Source organism: Gobio gobio, assembly GCF_949357685.1.
Source record: "Gobio gobio genome assembly, chromosome: 10".
NCBI classification, from domain to species: Eukaryota; Metazoa; Chordata; class Actinopteri; order Cypriniformes; family Gobionidae; genus Gobio; species Gobio gobio.
This window is the reverse complement of record NC_137116.1, coordinates 34,126,308-34,148,637: the sequence shown is the minus strand read 5'-3', so window position 1 is coordinate 34,148,637 and position 22,330 is coordinate 34,126,308. Positions and strand designations below refer to the sequence as shown.

At 37.5% G+C, this 22,330-nt stretch overlaps 1 protein-coding gene across 1 annotated transcript in view; it reads right to left on the bottom strand.

Annotated features, from left to right (window-relative positions):
* ipo11 (importin 11) overlaps window positions 1-22,330 on the bottom strand; it is a 232,764-nt gene that overhangs the window by 67,857 nt on the left and 142,577 nt on the right. Inside the window, exon 22 of the mRNA XM_079826503.1 lies at window positions 21,283-21,359. Within this exon, the coding sequence (XP_079682629.1) occupies window positions 21,283-21,359 (77 nt within the window). The remainder of the gene's footprint in view (window positions 1-21,282; window positions 21,360-22,330) is intronic.

The following is a 22,330-nucleotide window of genomic DNA, read 5'->3' as shown; positions in this document are numbered from 1 at the left end:
CCACTAACATTTTAAATGCACTGTTTGTACATTAACACTGCACTGTGCTTACATACAGGTAAATCAAATAATTAAATAATGATTCAATTAAAATGTGTTGTAAAGTTAAACTAAAACTGTACTGTACTTAAATGTAAAAAAAATAACTTTACTCAAATAAAGATTAAATTAAAATGCATGTGTTTTAACATGAATGTATTTAGTGATTCCTATGAGTACTACTAGAGGCAGCCTGAGTACCACACTAGAAGACCACTGATTTAATTAATACATCGTTCGACCGGACCTAGTGGTTATATACAGGTTATATATAATCTGAGTTTGCGCACATGATACCAGGAAGCAACTTAATATGCATTATGACAGGGAGATGACGGGGGTGCATAAATCGAGTTACCCCTCCCACTTCTGCTAGTTTTACTGAGATTTATTATCCCGTGCGAATTGGTCATTAAAATTACAGACGTCCTGTGGTAAAATTACTTTAATCCATCTACCCTTGTAAAACGAATTCTGTCCGAATAGGGCTTTACAGTCACATCTGAGTGTGTAAACCTACCGTCTCACTTCCCAATTCTCTCAACTCTTCCTACCAGACAACAAAGAAAAGTCAAACAAAATAAAAACAAGGATAATTAAAACAGTTAGAAAAAATTTAAAGAATAAAAAGAAGGCTGCAAAAATAAAATAAGAGTGCAATCAGTCGGATGTAGCACAGTGCTCATTCAGTAAATGCACAGCTCAACAGATGTGTTTTGAGTTTGGATTTGAAAGTGGAGCACATCTGATCTCTCCTGGAAGCTGGTTCCAGCTGCAGCTGGCAAAAAGCGGACTCAACGTGCTTTGAGCGAACCCTTGGTATTTCTAGCTGATGTGATCCTAATGATCTGAGTGATCTGTTATACAGGTTTATATTCAGTGAGCATATCTGCAATGTATTGAGGTCATAGGCTATTAAATGATTTATAAACAAGTAATAATCCTTTAAAATCAAGCCTAAACGAAAGCCAGTGTAAGACTGTGATATGTTCATATTTTCAGCGTTCTGTATGAGCTGCAGCTCTCTAATGTTTTTTTTTGTTTTTGGGAAGGTCAGTGAGGAATTCATTACAATAGTCAACCCTGCTATATTTTTGAGATGAAAGTACAAAAAACTTTAGTTCACTTTAGCAGTACATTTACATTTACATACATTTTGCTAATTTCCTGACCAATAATTTGTGGTTAAGACAATTAAAAGCTTAGTGTTTAGCCTCTTTTTTTGCCCAGGAGTGTGTATGTATATATGTATGTATAATATAAAAAAGTGTGCATGTATATACACTATATTGCCAAAAGTATTGGGACATGCTATGGCAGGGACGTCGTTAGGCCTATTTTAGGGGGGCTGAAGCTACCCCAAAATGTTCCTAAGCCCCCCTAAATGATAATAAGAACAACAATAACAATTTGATTTATTAATAACCGTATCCTCATTCATATTTAGACGCAACAAATGATATATATCCAGCTACAAAAAATTGCCGAAAAGTCGGAAGTTGGACAGAAGTACAAAGAGTTTTTGTGCTATCAAGATGATGCACCGCGTCTCGTTGCATTGGTGTGAACTGTGGCAGTTTTCAAAGCGTTGCAGACCGGAGCAAGTAACTGCAAGTAACTGGAGGATTCATCTCGTCTCGTCGTTACCAAGGTTATAATAGTTAACGGAAAAAAAAACGAAAACTAGGTGGGTTGTCGTTAACTGAAAAAAAAAAAAAAGAGGCATTACAAAAAAACAATAACTAACCAAATCTGTAATGTGTGTTTGGCAAAACTAACTAAAATTATATATTAAATGTCCTTAGTTTTCATCTTTATCAAAGTCTTTTATAGAGCAAATAACGTTCAGCTGCATTTCCTTTCCCTGCGTCTCTCACTCATGCTCTCTCTCAAATACACGCCCCACACACTCTCTCACATACGCGCCCCACACACACACACCGCGTCTCCATGAGAACGAGTGTTCGACGTTGAAAACAAGTTCACGAAAGGTTGGTATCTCGTGAACACCTTTACACAATCACACATTAAAAAGTGGTATAAAAATATAATTTTGTCAGTGTGTTAATGTCGACCCGAGAAGCGATTGCTACTTTAGAAAGTTAACTAGTCGCAAGTTTGAGGTAAAATGCACTCGGGTTGTGGATGTCAAAACACTATATAAGCTGTGATTCAAATATTAAATAATGTCATGTCATTAGGCTTTTCTATAGGGTAAATTTAGTAAAGGGTGTGAAAATTGTACAGCTGTGGTATTTGTATAGGTTTAGCTGTATATTTGTATTTTAGCTCAAAAATGGGTTGAATACATGCGGTTCTGTGTAATTAACTAGCATTCTGTGGACAACTTATCTTATATAGAGAGGAATTAGATATAGTATGCTATTACTTTATCATACATTTACATGAGCAGACAGATAGCATTTAAGTCATTGCTTATAGTAACTCATCAGGAGCAAAGTCTGGCCTAAGTAAATTCCCCCATGCAGCTTTGATGTGTCTAAAAGCTAACATTACAGTAACTTTTCTTTAACAGAGTAGAAATGAAAGAAGAGGATATGTCTGTCACGTTTTACTTGTTAACATCTTGGTTTCTTGACTGGTTGTTGACATAAGTGTAGATCTAGATGTGAGCGCAAAGATTTTGCAAACGCAAGTTACAAATACCCTGGGGGCTAAGCCCCCTCTGTCTTCCAATCCTAGTGACGTCCCTGTGCAGCGGAATCCAATAATCACCTTGACGCAGTATTTTCAATTAGATGCTGAAGCTGATCTCATTGAGCTTGAACTGAACTGTGGCTTTTATCCTGTTAAATATGAGTTTAATATCTATTTGCATGATTTTCAGTTGGTTACTGTGAAAATCAGGACACCGCAAAGGCCAACTGTCCCAGCTTCCCTTTGCAGATGACCTTGCACAAAGCCATGGTGACCTCAGCTGAAAAAGTGGTGCAAAATGTCTCAAAGGCTGAACAGGATTTGGGGTGAATTCCAAGGGCTTTAGGATGGGGTGACCCTTATATTGTTAACAGTAATGAGAGATGGCAGAATCACTGCTTCAATTGTGCCTGGAACCGCAGCGTGTTTTGTACTTTTCTAAGGTCAAGAGGGTCTCTATTCTGCACAACCTCTCGGTGACACACACAGCACTACTGCCATCCACATCTGATGATCTGAAGATAAAATTGCTTTTCTGAGCTGGTTAAGTTCAAACGCAACATCACAAGCCCCTTCAACAGCAGGATGGACAGAAAAATACACAGATCGCCAGTGAAAATCCAGTAGGTATTTTGAAGGAATTCATTCATCCATCCATCCATCCATCCATCCATCCATCCATCCATCCATGTGTGGGCAGACACACACACACACACACACACACACACACACACACACACACACACACACACACACACACACACACACACACACACACACACACACACACACACACACACACACACACACACACACACACACACACACACACACACACACACACACACACACACACACACACACACACACACACACACACACACACACACACACACACACACACAAGTACACACACAAACATATACATATACACATATATATATTCTGACACTGTTCAGATAAAGCAGCTGGTTTTTCTGAAATGGGATTTGTTCAACAGTGTCGAGTGGTCTATTTCCTGTACAAGAGCACTTTACGCTTCCTCTTCATACCGCACATCATGAGAACACTGTCCGCAGACTGCTTGGAGTTCAAATGAATTGAATAAAATTAAAATTGTTCCCATTTTACAATAAACAAATGAAATGGTTTCTGAAGCTCCCACGCTTCCCCTCGCCGCGATTCGCAGACGTCTAGCGATGATAGGGTACGAAACAATTTAATTTCTACCATCTCGTGCAGTCCATGAATATTGATGTCAACAGAAGAACGGCAGCTCTGCTCAGCCTCTAGAGCGCCGTACAAGTGTGCCATGAACACTGTTATTACACAGAGAAATAAAATGAGCTGAAGTACAGAGAAAAAAATTTCAACAGGGCACATGCACATACTTACAATCATACTCTCTCACAATTAGTCAGCAGTGATTTTTCAGACTATGGGTAAATGAATCTGAGTTAATGTACCATTTCAATTAATATAAGTGGAGTAGCTGATGCTGTGGTTTCCACCAATTTTCATTTATTTAAAACTTTATTTTCCATCAATAAAGCCAAAGCAGATGATATAATCCTGGGTGTTTCTTCAACTATGGCCCTTTTTTGCCACATGGACAATTTTAAATGAAACAAAAACTACATTCTGGTTTCAGAGTTCTGAGGTCTCCTTACCAAAAAGGTAAATACATTAATTTAAATAAATAAATGTTAAAAACGTTATTTTTATAATAAGAGTTCATTACCCCCCCCATTTTACATCCACGTGATGTAAAAGAAAACATGATTCATCCGACCAGGCCCCCTTCTTCCATTGCCCTGTGGTCCAGTTCTGATACTCACATGCCCACTGTTGGCACTTACGTCAGTGGACAGGGCTCAGCATGGGCACCCTAACTGGTCTGCGGCTATATATGCAACAAACTGCAATGCACTGTGTATTCTGACACCTTTCTATCAGAACCAGCATTAACTTCTTGAGCAATTTGAGCTACAGTAGCTCGTCTGTTTGATCGGACCACACGGGCCAGACTTTGCTCCCCACGTGCATCAAATGACCCTTTGCAGCCCATGACCCTGTCGCCGGTTCACCACTGTTCCTTCCTTGGACCACTTTTGATAGATACTGACGGCAACATTCCGGGAACACCCCACAAGAGCTGCAGTTTTGGAGATGCTCTGACCCAGTCTAGCCATCACAATTTGGCCCTTGTCAAACTCACTCAAATCCTTACGCCTGCCCATTTTTCCTGCTTCTAACACATCAACTTTGAGGACAAAATGTTCACTTGCTGCACACCCACTAACAGGGTGACGTGATGAAGAGATAATCAGTGTTATTCACTTCACCTGTCATTATTCAGTTCATAATGTTATGCCGGATCGGTATATATTGTTTAATAGCATCCTGTGATGAAAATGACAGTTGTGGGACAGTCAACTCTTTTGAAAAATGTATATAAATCATTGCAACTTAAATATAGAATTTTTTATTTTTAATAATGATCAGTTTTCATGTAATAACCTGAGAATAAACAAAGGTATAAATGCGTTTCAGAAAAAATGCCTGGGTTTTCTTTATGCTAAACTCTGAAGTGATACATATATTACTAATGCCATAGCAGGAGTATTTACAACACTAATGAATTTCTACTGTCACAAAGTGAGAAGTGAATTACATTCCTGAAAACCTTATTAAGCTAAGTGTCAACATTTCAGGAGGCCACATGGAGTTGGAGCCCATAATGGAAAAATACTGATCTCGTGCCATTTGCAGGTCTGGTAGCACAGAATAAATCAGTCCAACTGCAATTAATATCAGATATGCGTTGTTAACACAGCTGCTATTCGTCATCCCTTTCAAAGCTTGTTTTTTTTTTTTGTTCGAAAACCTGGCAATGTCTGACAGAATAGTGTGATGTCAATTAAACTGTGACAATGGCACTCATATAAATCAAAATAAAATTACAAGCTAGCAAACACAATCGTAATGTCTGCATTCATTGCCATCACTGTAGTTATTTAGTGTAAAGATGCCTTGGAGAACCACAAAAGCTAAATCTGTGTATTATAAAAGACTTTTTCTGGGTAAGAACAAAGTGCTAAGATTCTCTGAAATCTATTATTGATGCCACAGGGATCTTTAAAATGAACATTTGTGGAGCTTGTATTCAAATATAATAATTAGCTGGGAATTCTTTGACTAATGCAGTCAGACTGAATTATGAGCTAATCCTGCTCTGACTAAACCCTGCTCCCTCTGAGAATATAATGACCAGTCCATTAAGGCATGATTGAACATTGTGCTATTCAGCTATTTCAAATCTTTTTTTTGTTTTTTCTGGTTTCATGTCAGTTTTATATAGGCTGTATAAGAAACCTGAATGGCTATCAAATGGCCTTTACTAATTAACTATGGACCACTTTCTTTTTAAGTACTTAAATCTTAAGGAAAGTGCATTACTGGTCAAAAGAAATAAATTATAAAGTAATGTAATTTGAAGAGTAGAAAAACATTTACTTTTATACATTTACTAGCCACTCATTGAACGCAAATTACAAATGAGAAAAAGAGCAGGCAATTATCAGACATGAGCTAACAATATTAACTGCACTGCAATATAAATAATTACAACTGCATATTTTTAAAACTGAGTTGTTAACCTGAACAACTAGCCAACTTATGGGTTCTCATGACCCCAAAACCATTTCTTAGGATGCGGATAGACATGCACACAATGGCTGGCCGGAGAGAAATAGTTTAAAATATAATGTTAATAGAACTACTATTATAATTTTATACAATGGCGTGAGACACTTAAAAACCGAGCACTGTTGAGAGACACACAGACTGGTAATTTACATTCTCTCTCTCTCTCTCTCTCTCTCTCTCTCTCTCTCTCTCTCTCATATAACTGCATGAATAACTGCATTAGTCTGCTATCAATGGCTCAAGCCTCTGTTACTAGCTCTAAAATGACATTCTGGAATTAGCAACGAAGGCTTTGATGCATAAGAAATGAGTCCTACACACAATAGAGTTTTAAGGACAAAAACCTGACAAATGTCTTGAAATACATCATCTGAACAATGTTTTGAGGTGTGGTAACCGTAGCATAAGTGGAATAATTGACTCCGGGAATTATTCGAAAAATAATGCACACCCGATGTGTAACGGCCACTCCGCTTCATGGCTGCATTAGCACCTCGGGTGTGCATTATTTTTGTAATAATTCAACAAGTCAATTATTCCTTACTTAAAGGGTTAGTTCACCCAAAAATGAAAATTCTGTCATTAATTACTCACCCTTATGTCGTTCGACACCCGTAAGACCTCCGTTCATATTCGGAACACAAATGAAGATATTTTTGTTGAAAGCTGATGGCTGAGAAAGGCTTCAGATAGGCCTCCATTGGCATTCAGTACACTTATACTCCCAAGACCGATAAAAGGCACTTAAAATGTCGTTACAAAGTCCATCTCACCACAGTGACTCTACAATAATCTTACGATGCGACGACAATAGTTTTTGTGCACAAAAAAAATCAAAATAACACCTTTATCCAGCTTGTTATTGCCTTCCGCGTGTGCCTCCACGACGCATGCGCGAGAATATGACGTAGCGCCGGGGTTCGGGAATCCATGAAATGCAAACTTAAGCCCCATTTTGAGCACTACGCCGAGGCCTAAAGCACGACCAATGTAGAATTCAACAGCTTAGATACGGAGCGTCTTCCTCTGATTGTAAACAAATCGCTTCTGGGTCATCTGTCCGAACGCCGGATCTGAGTCATATTCTCACGCATGCGTCGTGGAGGCACACACGGAAGGCAGTAACAAGTTGGAAAAAGGTGTTTTGATTTTTTTTGCGCACAAAAACTATTGTCGTCGCATCGTAAGATTATTGTAGAGTCACTGTGGTGAGATGGACTTTGTAACGATGTTTTAAGTGCCTTTTATCGGTCTTGGGAGTATAAGTGTACTGCATGCCAATGGAGGCCTATCTGAAGCCTTTCTCAGCCATCAGCTTTCAACAAAAATATCTTCATTTGTGTTCCGAATATGAACGGAGGTCTTACGGGTCTCGAACGACATGAGGGTGAGTAATTAATGACAGAATTTTCATTTTTGGGTGAACTAACCCTTTAAATCGTATCATTTCTAAAGCGCCGCAGGCAAATTAAAGAACAAAATAAAAAAAATGTTTAATCTATTCAACTTCACTCACAATAATTTTTTTTCTTTTTTAATTACTGTGAAAAAGTAGTAGTGGAATTTCACGTGAAAATAAAAAAAACAGAATAGTTCTTACCATTAAGCTATGTGACTGTTTAAATGCTTAAGGACAATGAGGGACAGATACAAGGTCTTGCTTGTGCACCGAAGTGAAACAAATCTCAATTTCATCCCTCGTGCCAGCTAACATGCTTTTAATATTCAGCCATTGTTCCTTGCTTCATTAAGACATTAAAAGCTGATCCGAGGCCTTCAGAATTGTTGAGTGCTCAAGAGTGCAGACGGCCAAGGGCCAAGCCCAAAGCGCCCAGAGGCATGAAGGCAAAAAAATTAATAAATAAATAACCTGTCAGCAGATGTGTGCAGGGCACTGATAATGCATTTAGATGTGAAAATGAAACAAAATAAATTCTATAAATCTTCCACACGGCTGCCATTGTTTTTCACTGACATTAAATCAAGAAAAGCTTGAAGAACCAACCCAAGCCTCAGTGGATTTTTGTCATTCAATTATTTCCGAAAAAGGTCACATGTAAGCTATAGCTTGAGGCAATGAACCCAATGTTATACATTAGGAGTAAACACATTAGCTTAACAATACGAAATATCAACAAAATCAATGTGCATAAGAAAATCTGTGTCAGGTTTTAAGATTGGACCGGTCAACATTAAGCTAACATTTATAAAACAAACTCGAACAATCTATTTGCCATCACTGTAAACAGACCAAATGCTTTATATATGCATCCAGCGGCTTTCACAGAGGTGATGATAATGCTACATTAATTTAACTGGAGTAGAGAATTAGAAGTACCCTGTGAAGAGCCCCACCTGTGCGAAAAATTTCTTTTGTAGAGAAAATTATGTAAATTGCATTTCAATATGTATGGTGTGATTCTCTCAATTGTTTCCTTGCAAGTGCTTTTAAGCACGTAGTGTTGAAACCACATAGGCTTTTTTTATGCTTTTCATGAAAAGCTAAAGGGCATAAAGTTTTTTTTTTTTTTTTTACTCTTCTCTGCATATTAGAAGTGCATGTTCAACTGATAGGGGACACAGTAATCTTTTCGTTCAGAGAAATGAAATTTTTGATAAGAAAAAAAGGCTATTTCTGCCAGTAGGATATTAAAGTGATCCAGATTTTGGCCATCATTGTTATGATGATTATAGACTATCTTCCCTGTGCAGTCTATTGTTATGAATATACATACAGGACATGCAAGACAAAAGACATCTCAGATTTCTCTAAATGCACATATTTTAAGTCATTCAGTCTAACTGTAAATCAGATCTTGTGACTGGAAACAAATGAGACTGAACGTTTTGGAAAAACATGACCGGCTAAGAGCAACACCTAGACAAGACCTTGAGCTTTAATTTAATCGTAATGTTTTATTTATATGTTAACTGAAATAAGAGGCATTTTTCATGAACAGGGATGCCAAAAGTATACATATACATATATACGCGCGTGTGTGTCTTCTATTATACATATACTAGACAGCCAGAAAGACAGACAAATAGATGGACGGAAGGACAAACAGATAAACAAAATGACAGATAGAGAGTTAGAGATAGAGTTATAGACAGACCAAAAAAGCGACAGATGGACAGAAAAGAGATAGCTAATTAGAACAATGGATGGATGGAAGGCTGGAAGGATGGATGATGGAGAGCGATAGACATGCAGAAAAAAATATAGACAGACAGAAAAGAGATAGACAGATACACAGACAGACAAAAAGAAATTGACAGACAGAAAAAAGTGATGGATCATGGATAGATAAATGTTGATAGACAAACTGATACATGGAATGACAGATACAGAGAGAGACAACGAGAGAGATAGACAGACAGACAAAAAAAGTGATGTCATCAAAGCTCGTTTCACATTTTTTCTAAAGTTAGGTAATAGTGAGAACTGGACCCTAATCTAAAGCGTGAAAGTACATAAATATGTATGACAGGCCTGTTTAAAGCCACGCAAATTAGTTTTTTGCAGTTAGAGGTTGCCTATTCAAAACAAAGGCATAGCTTGATGACGGCGAGATTGAGCATGGATTCATGGGAGATGTCGTCTTCACCTCACAGCCGGTGGAAAAGAAGCAGACGAGACGCGGGCAGAAATCATGTTCATGGATGAGATTATTGACGTTACTGTAGTATGAAGCAGAGCATGGCCGAGTGCTGTGGGAGCTGAATGAAGTTTCTGAAGCTATTGCTAATGAGAGCGTGGCTTCTTCCGCTCATGCGTATGTGGGGTAATGCAGCGCTGTTTTATCATATTAGATACATTTGAGTGGGTTGAAAAATGATGTTATAACGTTACTCTGTGCGTTCGCTCCGCGGCTGCTATGAGACACTTGAGACACAGTGCAGTAAGCTAGAACGATATTAGAATATCATAATAATAAATGTTGGGTGGCTTGTGTTGCTAAATAGCATGCAATTAATTTTAAAACATTGTATGACGGAGAAAATGCTGTATTAATGTACAATAATTCGTTTTCTGTCAATAAATATATTCAAACAATTGTTCGCTTGTCTAATAAAACATATAACATATTAAAGTGTCTTTGGTGTTACCATCATTTCTACAAAATAAAACGGAAATTGCGGGAAAGGCAGGTATGATTTCACTGATAGGTGACACATGGATGTCCGCTTATTTCTCTGGATTTAAACATTCTTTGAAACATCTGGGATAATGCAAGTACACAAGTCAACAAAATATATAACACTCTGTTCTAGAGGTTTTTGGATATTTTAATCCAATAATCGTACATATTGTGCCTTTAATTACATTTTTAAAAGATTCTTTTGTTTTTATGCATCAATGCAGAATCGTTCAAATCAGCATCACGATACATCATAAAAAACGCTTGTATTCCAGAGCTCTATTAATAAAAGTGTCTCCTGAGGTTTAAAAACAGGAATTGCGTTTTGTTTTCACATAAGTGGTAGTCCTACAGATTCCGTCTTTGTACACAGCCCCTTGTTGATATTAGTTTGAGTGGCGCTTCTAAAAGTTTAGTCCTTAAAGAAAACTAGATTTTTTTTTGCCTCTAAGGGATTGTTATGAAATGTAGATGCCGCTCCATTACTAGCATCTCTCACGGGCACTGATCTTTGCTAAAGGCTTGTGGCTACGACTCTTTGACACTGCCAATAAACACTACTAACAGCCTGAGCATCAAAGCACAAAAAAAAAAAAAAAAAAAAAAAAAAAAAAACACAATTCACCCAAGAGATGGTCAAAGAGGCAGATGGAGCGTCCCATAATCAGATGAAATCCAGACAAACAGCATATCTTTAGCGTGAAAAGCGTTTCTCAGCATATCGGGAACACGGGCCTCGTTATTTTTCCTGGCAGTAACGAACAGCCGCAAGTATGAAAAACACACAAACAAGGGCACGCTCAGCAGTTTCAAGTGAGACAGACTAAAACTTTGGCAGTCGAGAAATGTTCTTTCACCTCTTCCACTGAATAAAAATCAGTCAAAGGGTCGTTGAAACGTCCATGAGGTGAAGTCACATTTGGTTTGAGAAAATCTATGGGCTTTTGCTGCTGGGGTCAACAACAAAAAAAAAAGACAATTCAGTGAGCGTTTCTACTGCAGGCCTGATAAACCTGGGGGTGGAGGGAGGGACAATTCCAGCGCTGTCAAGATCATCAACCGCTGCCATCAGTAACAGTGAAATAACTCACTATAGAAACATATTTCTTGAAAAAGCAATGACCTTCCTGCCACTGTGAACTGCTGTAAGTAAAGCAAACAGGCTTAGGCATCATCCCGATGGCATTTCAGACATTCACCGGTGCTATTGAAATAGCCACACAAATGGGTACGAAATTCTGTTCAAACTGCTGCAAACGATTTGGCATTTAAAAAGGCAAATCTCATTGCCCTAAGTTTACTTGTTATGGGATTTCTGTTGTGTATGTCTGAGAATAAGTATTTACACCACTAATAAATCTCTGCTGTCCCAAATAGAGAAGTTCATTACATTTCTAAAAATCTTATTTAACCAAGAGTCAACATTTCCATTATAGACTCTAAACCCAATGTGGGTTACGGGAAAAGTACCACTCATTAAATGTGTAAAGCACCAAACCAACAAACTAAATAGTACCACTCATTACACATTACATATTACAATTAATATCAAATGTGTTCTTAGAGGTGCTACAATTTTTTCATCCATTTTTCAAAAACTCAATCCCTGACTGCAGTCCGCAAGTAGAATCTAATTAGCAACTTCCATATTCTGTAAAACGCTTCTGATATGTGCTTTGTTAAATATAGAGCCGTTTTACTCAAGATACCTTCAAAGGAGTGAGCAAAGATACGCATTACAGATGTCGATCGCATATGAAGATTGATAGCTAAAAGTTTTTTGTTATTTTCTTCTTCACACTAACATTTACAGTAGATATCCAACTCAAATAAATCAGCAACAATAAAAATAACTATCTAGGTTAGCAGATTACTTTAAAAATCCACAGATTAAGTACAGATTACTAACACCTGGACTAAGTATGAACTAAAACAAACAAGATTAATTTTTAAACCAACTGTGCTTATCTGAATTAGCACGACAGAGGTTGCCTATAAAACATGAAATGAATCAAGAAAAGCTTAAAATTGCATGCAAATCCAGGGAAAACAATGGCATCGGAAAAAGACTGCAAACAAGAGAAAATACTGCACACATCAGCTGTTGAATAAAAGAAAAAGGAATACCTGTGTATATGTGTTTTTCTCTAATACACATTGGCCACAATTATTGGTACTCTTACTTTATTAGTAAGTAAAAAAAAAAAAAAAATAGTAAGAAAAAGTTTATTTAGTGTGCAAATGTCTATTTCAAACCATACAGGGTTAATACTTGTTCAGATACAGGGCATCATGGAAGCAAATAGCAACAGATTTAAAAAAATTCTAAATCTGTCCGCATCTGCTATAAATGTTATAAAGGGAATTTCAAAAAATAAAAAAAAAATAAAAAAAAGACCTGAACCCTTTTGAAAAACCCTATTGAAAGGAAAGTGTATCAACATGGACTTGGGAATCTGAAGGATCCAGAGAGATTTTGTATGGAGGAATGGTCTCTGATCTCTTGTCAGGTGTTCTCCAAACTCATCAGGCATTGTAGGAGAAGAATCTGAGCTGTTATCTTGGTAAAAGAATTGCAAAAAGTATTGAATAAAAGGGTGCCATCAATTGTGGCCATTGTGTATTAGAGAAAACCTTTCATAATGATATTTTCCCCCATTTTCCCCCATGTATTTTCCCCCATTTTCAGTTGTTTTACTTCAATGAAAGGTTAGGTTTTTGTGAATTTTTTGTTCCTATTTGCCAAGGGTGCCAATAATTCGGACCATGACTGTATGTATCCAAGTACTGCATGTGTCTTCTTTGAAACACAGCGTTAATCTGAAGTTAAACCTACATCCTGGTAGGTTTACTTTATACCTCAATTTAGTCCTGGAGTAGCTCTAGCCTTCCTCCAGGAAATCAGATTATTAAACTTTAGACTACACTATGACCAGGACTATTTAAAACCATGACAGAGAAATCAGATTTCTGTTAATCTGGTTTAAAGGGCCATTTTAGTCTAGGACTAGGCTTAATCTCTGTCCGGGAAAATGCCCCAAATGTCTATATAATATACTTCTATATATTGATTTCTTAGGGTGCGTTCACACTTGTCATGTTCGGTTTGATTAAAACGAACCCTGGTGCGATTGCTCGGCTAGTGCGGTTCATTTGAACATATGTGAACGCTGCCATACGAACCCTGGTGCACACCAAACAAGCGGACCGAGACCGCTAAAAAGATGGGTCTCGGTCCACTTCCAAACGAACTCTGGTGTGGTTCGATTGATAAATGAATGCAACACGGACCAAAGACATGTAAACAAACCAAAAACAGGACGTGCTGTTACAAAATGTGGCTATAAGTCAGCTGATTTGACGACATGGAAAGATCGGTGTATCCAGAATTAGTAGAGGGCAAACGTTGCGCAACGAGGAGGTAACGTAAAGTGCCTCATCAGTATATGCAGATCTTCGTTTCTGGAAGGAAACCTGGTGCTGTTTTGAATGTTTTGAACATTTTATGAGCTCTTCGTGAGTTCTTAGCTGGTAAAAATAAAACCATATGTACACACATAAAATGATCGCGTTTAATCCAGTACACAGCATTGTTTTGAATGTTCGGTAAGCAAGCTCCGTCGCGAAATATACGTCATAAAAGCCGACCAATCAGGTTTTGACCATATCCCTATGCCTTTGGTTCGGTAACTTTAGGTTCGCTGTTAAAAATGGCAGTGTGAACGCTAAGCGGACCAGGGCTATATGTTTTGTTTTTTGGTCCGGACCAAACGAACCGAACTACAAGTGTGAACGCACCCTTAGTTTATAGTCTGTCCTTATGAACTTTACAAAAAGGATACAGCCTATTATACTGTATATACTGAAGGGCAGTGTTGGTAACTTGAGTTATGTAATCAGATTACTTTTTCAAGTAGCTAGTAAAGTGACATTACTTTTACAACAAAATAACTGAGTTACTTTTTCAAAAAAGTAACTCAAGTGACTTTCACATTTATTTGACTGACAGCTCTCCTGTCCCCATGTTGAGAAAAAACGAGAGTAAATGTGTGTAAACATGTTATTGTAATTCTAGACTAAATGTGAGCATTTATTCATCTCACTTCCACAATAAAGATTCAGTACTCCTCGAAATGAATAAAATCAGTCAAATGCAAAATCAGAATACTATGCAAACCTCCAATAATTAAATGTTAAATAAAACTAATATTTGTATGCATTTAATCTACCTTTATTGACAAATGTCTTGCTGCTGACCTTCGATGATTCAGTTAAACCATGAGAATTTTTTTTTTCTTTTTTTGTTTTTACTTGTAAAACTTTTTTTCCTGCATCCTATTCTTCCATTATCCAGAATGGCACTACAGCTGAAAGGTTTGTTTGAGCTGTGCCCTCTACTGTACATGCGTCAATTTGCATTTTTACCTCAGCCCGAGGCTTATTATTTCAATTTCAATATGAAGAGGCTTTTATATTTGCACAAAAATAGAACTTTTTAGTTATATAAAAAAAAACGGAAACACAACAAACAAGCCCAGCCCAGGGGCCCGTTCTTCGTACCTCGCTTAATACATCTGAGATGATTTGACAGATCCCAGATCTTTTAATCGTGATAACTGATGTCTGGCTAATTTGATTCTTCAAACGAATTTGCGGATTGGATTAAAATATCTGGATTAAATGATCTAAGATCTCTGCGCGTTCTTGTTTTCCCTGAAGAGGGCAGATGCATCGATACTCGAAACCATGATCAGCAATGCAGCGATTGGCTGGCGTCAAGAGCGCAACGTAATGACATCATATAATTAAAAAAGCCACCTGGCAAAAAACTTGGCAAATTACACAAAAAAACCCACGAATATCTGGACCTTTATAAGGAAACAGCTAAACGACCAAACCAACATAAAAGTTATAATAGATCAATGATAAATGTTTTTTTTACATGATTACCAATTATTTATATTTTCGATTTTATACAGTATTTGTACACCCTTTACATTTTTATTTCAATGTTGTAATTCAATTTTTAATTCAATTTGAAGCAGATTTGTAACGTGACAGTATTAAAGTTTCTTAAGGGTCAAGATCAAATTCTCTGCATCTCCTGCGCTGCATCAAGCCATCCCATAATATCCGTCACTTAAATTAATGTACGGCTCAGATTAACTGTACAACATGTGTGCAAACTTCCAATAAAATTATAAAGTAATTATTCCATCACAAATAAATCGCTTAATCAAGTGGCTGTGTCTATAGTATTATACACAACATTATAATATTATATACATTCTCATATACATATACAATTTAAAATTTGTATATTATTATTATTTAAAATGATTATTATTACCCCTGGTTCAGTAATGAACTCTTGTAATAAAGTAGCGGTGGCTGGGACAGATTTTAAGTATTACCTCAAGATGCAATCTAATCCTGTTTACATGAAATAAGCCTGCTCGCGAGCAGGTTTAAGCTAACGGACCTGTTGCTATGACAGCAAGTCCAGGATGAGCGTCGAAGAACCAAACAATCCAAGATCATGCCAAATCGTCAACAATCAAATCCGGCTAACTGAGTTAGCGAGGTACGAAGAACGGGCCCCAGGTGAGAAAAAGTAACACAAAAGTAACGTAACATTACTTTTCTTAAAACGTTACTAAGTAACTTAATTAGTTACTTTTTAATGGAGTAATGCAATATTGTAATTTTACAACTTTGTCTCTATAATAAAGCAATGCTAAATGGACTATAAAAATGATTTAAACTACTCCACAGCTCAAATAAATAACACAAATAAGAGAATAAATCTATTTCTGAATTTCTGTGATTTTAAGCTTCACATTTCTTGCATCATGCTTCCAGCGTAAGTACTTTTGATTTTAATAAAAAAAAGGAAATGATGAAATTATTAAATAGAATTTTTCAAGTAATTACAGATTCAAGTGACTAAATTCCACATTCAAAAGCTAAATGTACTATTAAAGCCATTAAGCAAATGGCAGAGCCACGCTAAACCAGCTCGGCATCACACACACGCTCTAGATGAGAGAAAGACAGTAGTGTAGTCAGCAGGAGGGCCGTAGCAGGAGCCTCTCATCCCAGACCTCAGCAGGTGAGGAGCTGTGAGCAGTGAGAGATGAGGGAAGTGAGCTGTTGGGGGCACAGCTAGAGATCTGCTCCCCTGTTGAACAGCGCTAAGAACACCGAGTTACAACAGATGATGAGATTTCATCATCCAGGCAGATAAGCTGGCCTGAACGGTGCGCGCGTGATTGCAAGAGTGCTGCCTGCAGGCGACAACCAGAAACTTTTTCTTTTCACATTCTGGGAGTAGTTTTTTTTTTTTACATCTCTTGTCCCACTACACACTGGTAAAAGCCATACTGCAATAAATACCAGATTGCACAGAAAAAAGAAATTTCAGCCACTGAGATGATATACTAGGGTTGTCACAATGTAAACAATATCAATACCAGAGACATCTGTGATTTAGTTCCGAACACCAACTACTCAAAAGCCATCAAATAAGCAATTATTTTCATGTTATGACCTATAACCGATAATGGGCCGATATTAGAATTCTATACAAAACAATTGGTTCACAAGCTTACTGTGAATTTAGGCATCACAAAATTATAATGTACATCAAGAAAAATGGATATACATCCTGAGAATTGCTAAAGATTGCATTTAACAGAGTTATTAATTTATTAGTGTTTTTAAAGATTAACTTTGAGTGTTCGATGACGACAATTATAATCTAAATGTACAACAAATTAAAAAGCAATCAATCAACAGCAATGAAGAATGAAAAAATACACTAAGTGGTGTGTTTTTCATCGATGTTGTTTGATTAATAATGACATAATAGGCAAACTAAAGGTAAAACTAAAACTATTAAAACATGTATGTTAATTGAAATAAAAACGGACATAAAATAAAATATAAATATTAGTTTTAATCCTAAAAAGGGTAAAATATGTAAATATGTGAAATATATCAACTTTTATCTGAAGGCGAGTAGATTTCCCATTACATTCCCATTCCCTCTCCCCACAGCCTCTCAAATGTTTGTATCCCCCAGGATACGTCGCCCCATTTAGGGTAAAAAAATGTAATCAACATATTGTTCATTTATTAATTTTTTTCAAGTTTACTGCAACAATGGAGCCGCAAACTTCACATAATTTTTTGAAAATCCAGCGTTTAGTTGATCCTGGTAAGCGCTCATTATCACAGTTATAAACACGAGTCTGGCGTCATGGCATTTGTTTCCAGGCAGATCGTTAAAGAACACAACACACACGTCTTGCAGACATCCAGTAGAATTCAACCAGATGACAACTTTGAAACTCCTGAAGTGTTTCCAGATAAGTTTGTCATATGCATCATACGTTCAGCCAATGGTCCGTGGGCGTGATGTCTGAGGATAAGACTAATATCTAGCGTACACACAAATTTTGACCACTGATGCGCTCAGTCACATTATCACTAGCGGCGACGAAAGCTAATTGTGTTGTCGCCTCGCGTCTCGGACAAAAAGCTGCTCTTTAGCACAACAAAAGGACTACTTGTGACTGTCAACTAGCATTTGTGTTCTGCATGTAAGAAAATAACTGTCTATATCAGCAGGTATTAATAGCCTATTTTCTTTATTCAAAAAAGGAAACTAGGACTGCAGATATACAAACTGTAAACAAAGCAGCACTTGTTTTCAGAGCAGCAGAGTTCTCACCTCACCGAAGGTGTTTCAACATGGCGTATTGGCCCTAAAAACCCCCAGCGGTGCGGAACACACCGAAAAAAACTTCGGTGTCCCGGCCTTAATGTTGGTAGGCTATATTTTTAGATCTTAGTATCAAGTTTGTCCCTAAGTACCAGTACTTTCGACATCTCTAGATGATACAGACTCATTTCCGGTCAGAGGCCATCCTCATTCCATTCCATGGAGAGAAATGTAATTTTTTTTTTTCTTAACAAGCTCCCTGAACAATGGATAAAAGAGACTGGGTCTTAACAGGCCCCTTGTGCTAATATTACCATCAGCACCTGAAAGAGACGAGGATAGGAGAAATGAGCATGCAAATGGAAAAATCGCTTCTATCAGCCGCCTCTCTTTGCATTTCAATGCGCCAGCAGATGCTTTAATGAAGCTCTTTCTCTTATTCTCTCTCTCGTACTGACCTCTCCCATCCCTCGACTCCGACGACTATGCATCCATCTGAACACCCAAGGTTATGAGAGGTGTTGGCCTTACGCTTGAACGGCTCCTCTCCAGCGAAAACTTCTGTGTGACATTTCCCAGAGGCTAGGAGGCGGTGATGCAAGCATATTTAATTACAGTGCCCCAATCAAACTATTAATTATCTAATTCTAATACAACCCCAGGGAAGCAAAACCAGCAATTTTTGCGTCGCCTCAGTCGGTCTGAAAATCATCCTATTCACGTCCGAGAAACAGTCCTATTACAACCAAAATAACATTCAAGTGAATTAAAGCTACAAGAGCAAGAGACAACCACGAAGCAGAATAAAAAGCTGAACAACTATCAACTAGAATATGAAATTGGCCTCTGCTCACCCTCATGAATAAAAGAACTACATCATAAGTAAGCTGCTGATTGACAATCAATCTGACTTGAAATTTAAAAAACCCATTTCATTACAGGATTGACGTCAACTTAGTTAATATTCAGCCAACAAGAATTGAGAAAATTGAAGAGGATGAATTAAGATCGGCACCGGAATTTCAGCAGGAAAAAGTCAGTAAACTGCATTTCAGAGCCATTCGACATTAAAATGGCTTTTAGGTTGATCTATATAAACAGCAAACTTAAAAAGGACAGTTAACTCAAAGTAATAATAAAAAAATAATAATAATAAAAAAATCTTTTAAAATCACCCTCATGCTTTTCCAAACCTGTGTGACGCTCTTTTCATGTTCCAAGAAATAAATAATAATACTGGCTTCAAGCTTTAAAAGGACACCCCCCCCCCCCCCCCCCCCAATTTTTTTAAAAATGTTGTCCATAAAACATACGTATTGTACTTTGTCTTATGAAGCCCAAAAGTCACTCTTTGAACTACAAGTATCACAGTGAAGTGATATGACTCAAATAAACAATTCAGATCTCAGTACTTCTCTCATGAACACACAAAAACGACCAGATGTTACAATGTTTAGTGAATAAAAAGTCTGCCTTTCTGACAAAGCTTCAGAAATCTTAAAATATAGCACACAAGTCATATGGATCACTTTCATAATCCTTCAAAAGTGCTTTTGCATCCTTTTTGGAGCTTAACTATTCAAGTCCTCATTCACTTCCATTATACTAAAAAGAGTGGCCAGGATACGTTTCACCTTTTGTGTTCCAAAGAAAAAAAGAAAGTCGCATTCATTTGGAACAAGGGTGAGCAAATAAGGACAAATAAGGGCAAATTATCCACCTTTTTCCTAACGAGATTATGGGAGGCACTTCCGGTTTGGGGAAGTTCCACTAAAAAAAGACTGAAACAAATCATTTCAAATCATAAGGTTGCGCTACAAAAAACCCCATATCCGTCGGTTTGACTGAATGCGCTGTACAATTCCCTTCATGTTCAGACTTCAAGAGAATAAAGTAACGCTTGGTAATTTAATGTGACGTGGTATAACAAGAATTTTATCTCCAGATCCTCAATGTCTCTTTCCAGGTTTGTTTTCACACAGATGCTTTGAAATGTATGTCTCCCCTTTTCAATTCTAATCTCTATAAGCAATGTTAATGGAATGTTTCTAAAGCAGTTAAACACAATATGTTAAAATGACAGAAATCACATTGAAATATTATCACTCAAAGTTGCAATTAAATTAACATTTTTGCAACTACATAATACAGACATATTACTACACTGATATTTGACATGTCCGTAATATTGTGGCGGAAGTAGTCGGGTTATTCATGGTCTGTGGTAGTAATTTATAGAATAAGTTCATAGTTCTTTGAAAATGCTTATTACTGCATTCATAGAGTGGACCTTTTGCTAATTGTTTACAGTTTAATGGTTCTTACCAGAATTGGTACAAAGCGTCATGAGGTGTAAGAAAATGGTGGATACCGTAAAAAAAAAGAAAAAGATTGAGGTCAACTAATTGATATGATGAATTCAGATGGAAAAGTCTGTGAACTGCATTTCAGGGCATTTCAGGGCATGTCAGGGCATGTTCAGGGCATGTCCAATATTACGGACAGTTACATTGGCACTGGCTTTTAGCTAGATCCGTAATAAAAAAAGAAACCAGACACTTATGGCTCGTTTCCACTGAGCGTTATGGTTCAGTACAGTATGCAATTTTTGCTGTTTCCATTGTCAGAAGTTGTGAATGGTACCCTATTTCCAAACTGTATTGTACCACTTTTTTGGTTGATTGGTTGACAGAGAATCATCACTTGCACATACTTTTTCAGCTGTTTTTCCTTGCAGCCTGCAGCCTTGGCGCAAACAAAGTGTGTCGTCTTGTGACAAACAGCCACATGCCAAGAAGCAAGAACAAGATCTGCCGTATGTCCTCCACTGTTGTTGACTATGACGCTTTCTTCTTCGTGCGAGAATGTCGTCAATCGCTACACCACACCTATCATAAGGCTACTGTTGACGGTGGAAGCACAAGCCGGATCAGGGTTTACGGTCCCAAATCGTACCATTAAATAATCGCGAGCCATTAAAGAAAAACAAATTCAGAGACATCTACTTACCAAGTAGGGCAGACATATTTTGGAAGATCCTCAGAAGCTCAGGGGTGATGGCAGGGCTGTTTTCTAAAGTCACCAACCTGAATGAAGAAAAAGATCATGCCATTTAAACAGCCTTAAATGTAAAATGCAACACCATTTTTCAGTCAAAGATGTAACTTGTTCAACATGAAAATTAAAACTCTAAATAATAGTAACATTACAATGACATAAATATGCTTTTAGTGTCCATGGAAACAATACATGACATCAATTCACAAAAAGGGTTGCTTCAAGCTGAGCATCTTCCATCTTTAAACAAAACAGGCGATCTTTCATAAAAGCATTCCAGAAAATGAATGGATGCTGCTAAATTTGTTGAAGTGCTGCTATATTTGATCCAGAGGCTACAGAGGAGTCTTTGTGCAGGTCGGGTTATTGTATAGAGCGACTCTCTTTGTCTTGATACAAGAGAGATAGAGTGACTCAGAGAAAATGATAAATGGACAGCGGGGAAGAACAACAAACCAAGAGAGCGAGTCTGAAGCCTTGAATTTAGGAAGGGGGGGTGGGGGGGTAACCCTCTTCAAAGAGATGAGCGAAGAAGAGAATGAAAAGACTGATGGAACGGAGAGAAAGGAAATTCACTCGGAAAAGAGATAAAGATGGAAACTGTATGAATTACAGCACTACAGAAGAAATCTATGGTAAATACAAAGGAAGGTTGGGCTTGTTATCACGGAAAATATCGAGCGGAATGTAGGACATGCGGTTTAAAACCCAGAGCTGAAGATAAATTAATTTATGCATAAGATTTATCCTGACTCAGCATTGTCTTGTCGCTTGACAGCACGGCTAAGTGTAATATGGGACACTTGCATAAAAAAAAGTGTTGGCTCGGTTCCTCCCAGGCACAACTCCAATGATTCATGCTATCATTCGGATCTGGACAGGCAATTTGTCACACAAATCTTTTAAGCATTACGTGTGTCAGTGGTTGACAGGAAGGACACAGCCACTAACTGGGATCCCATTTAGATTGAGGGCAGTTAATACAAGTGCAATGCTTTAG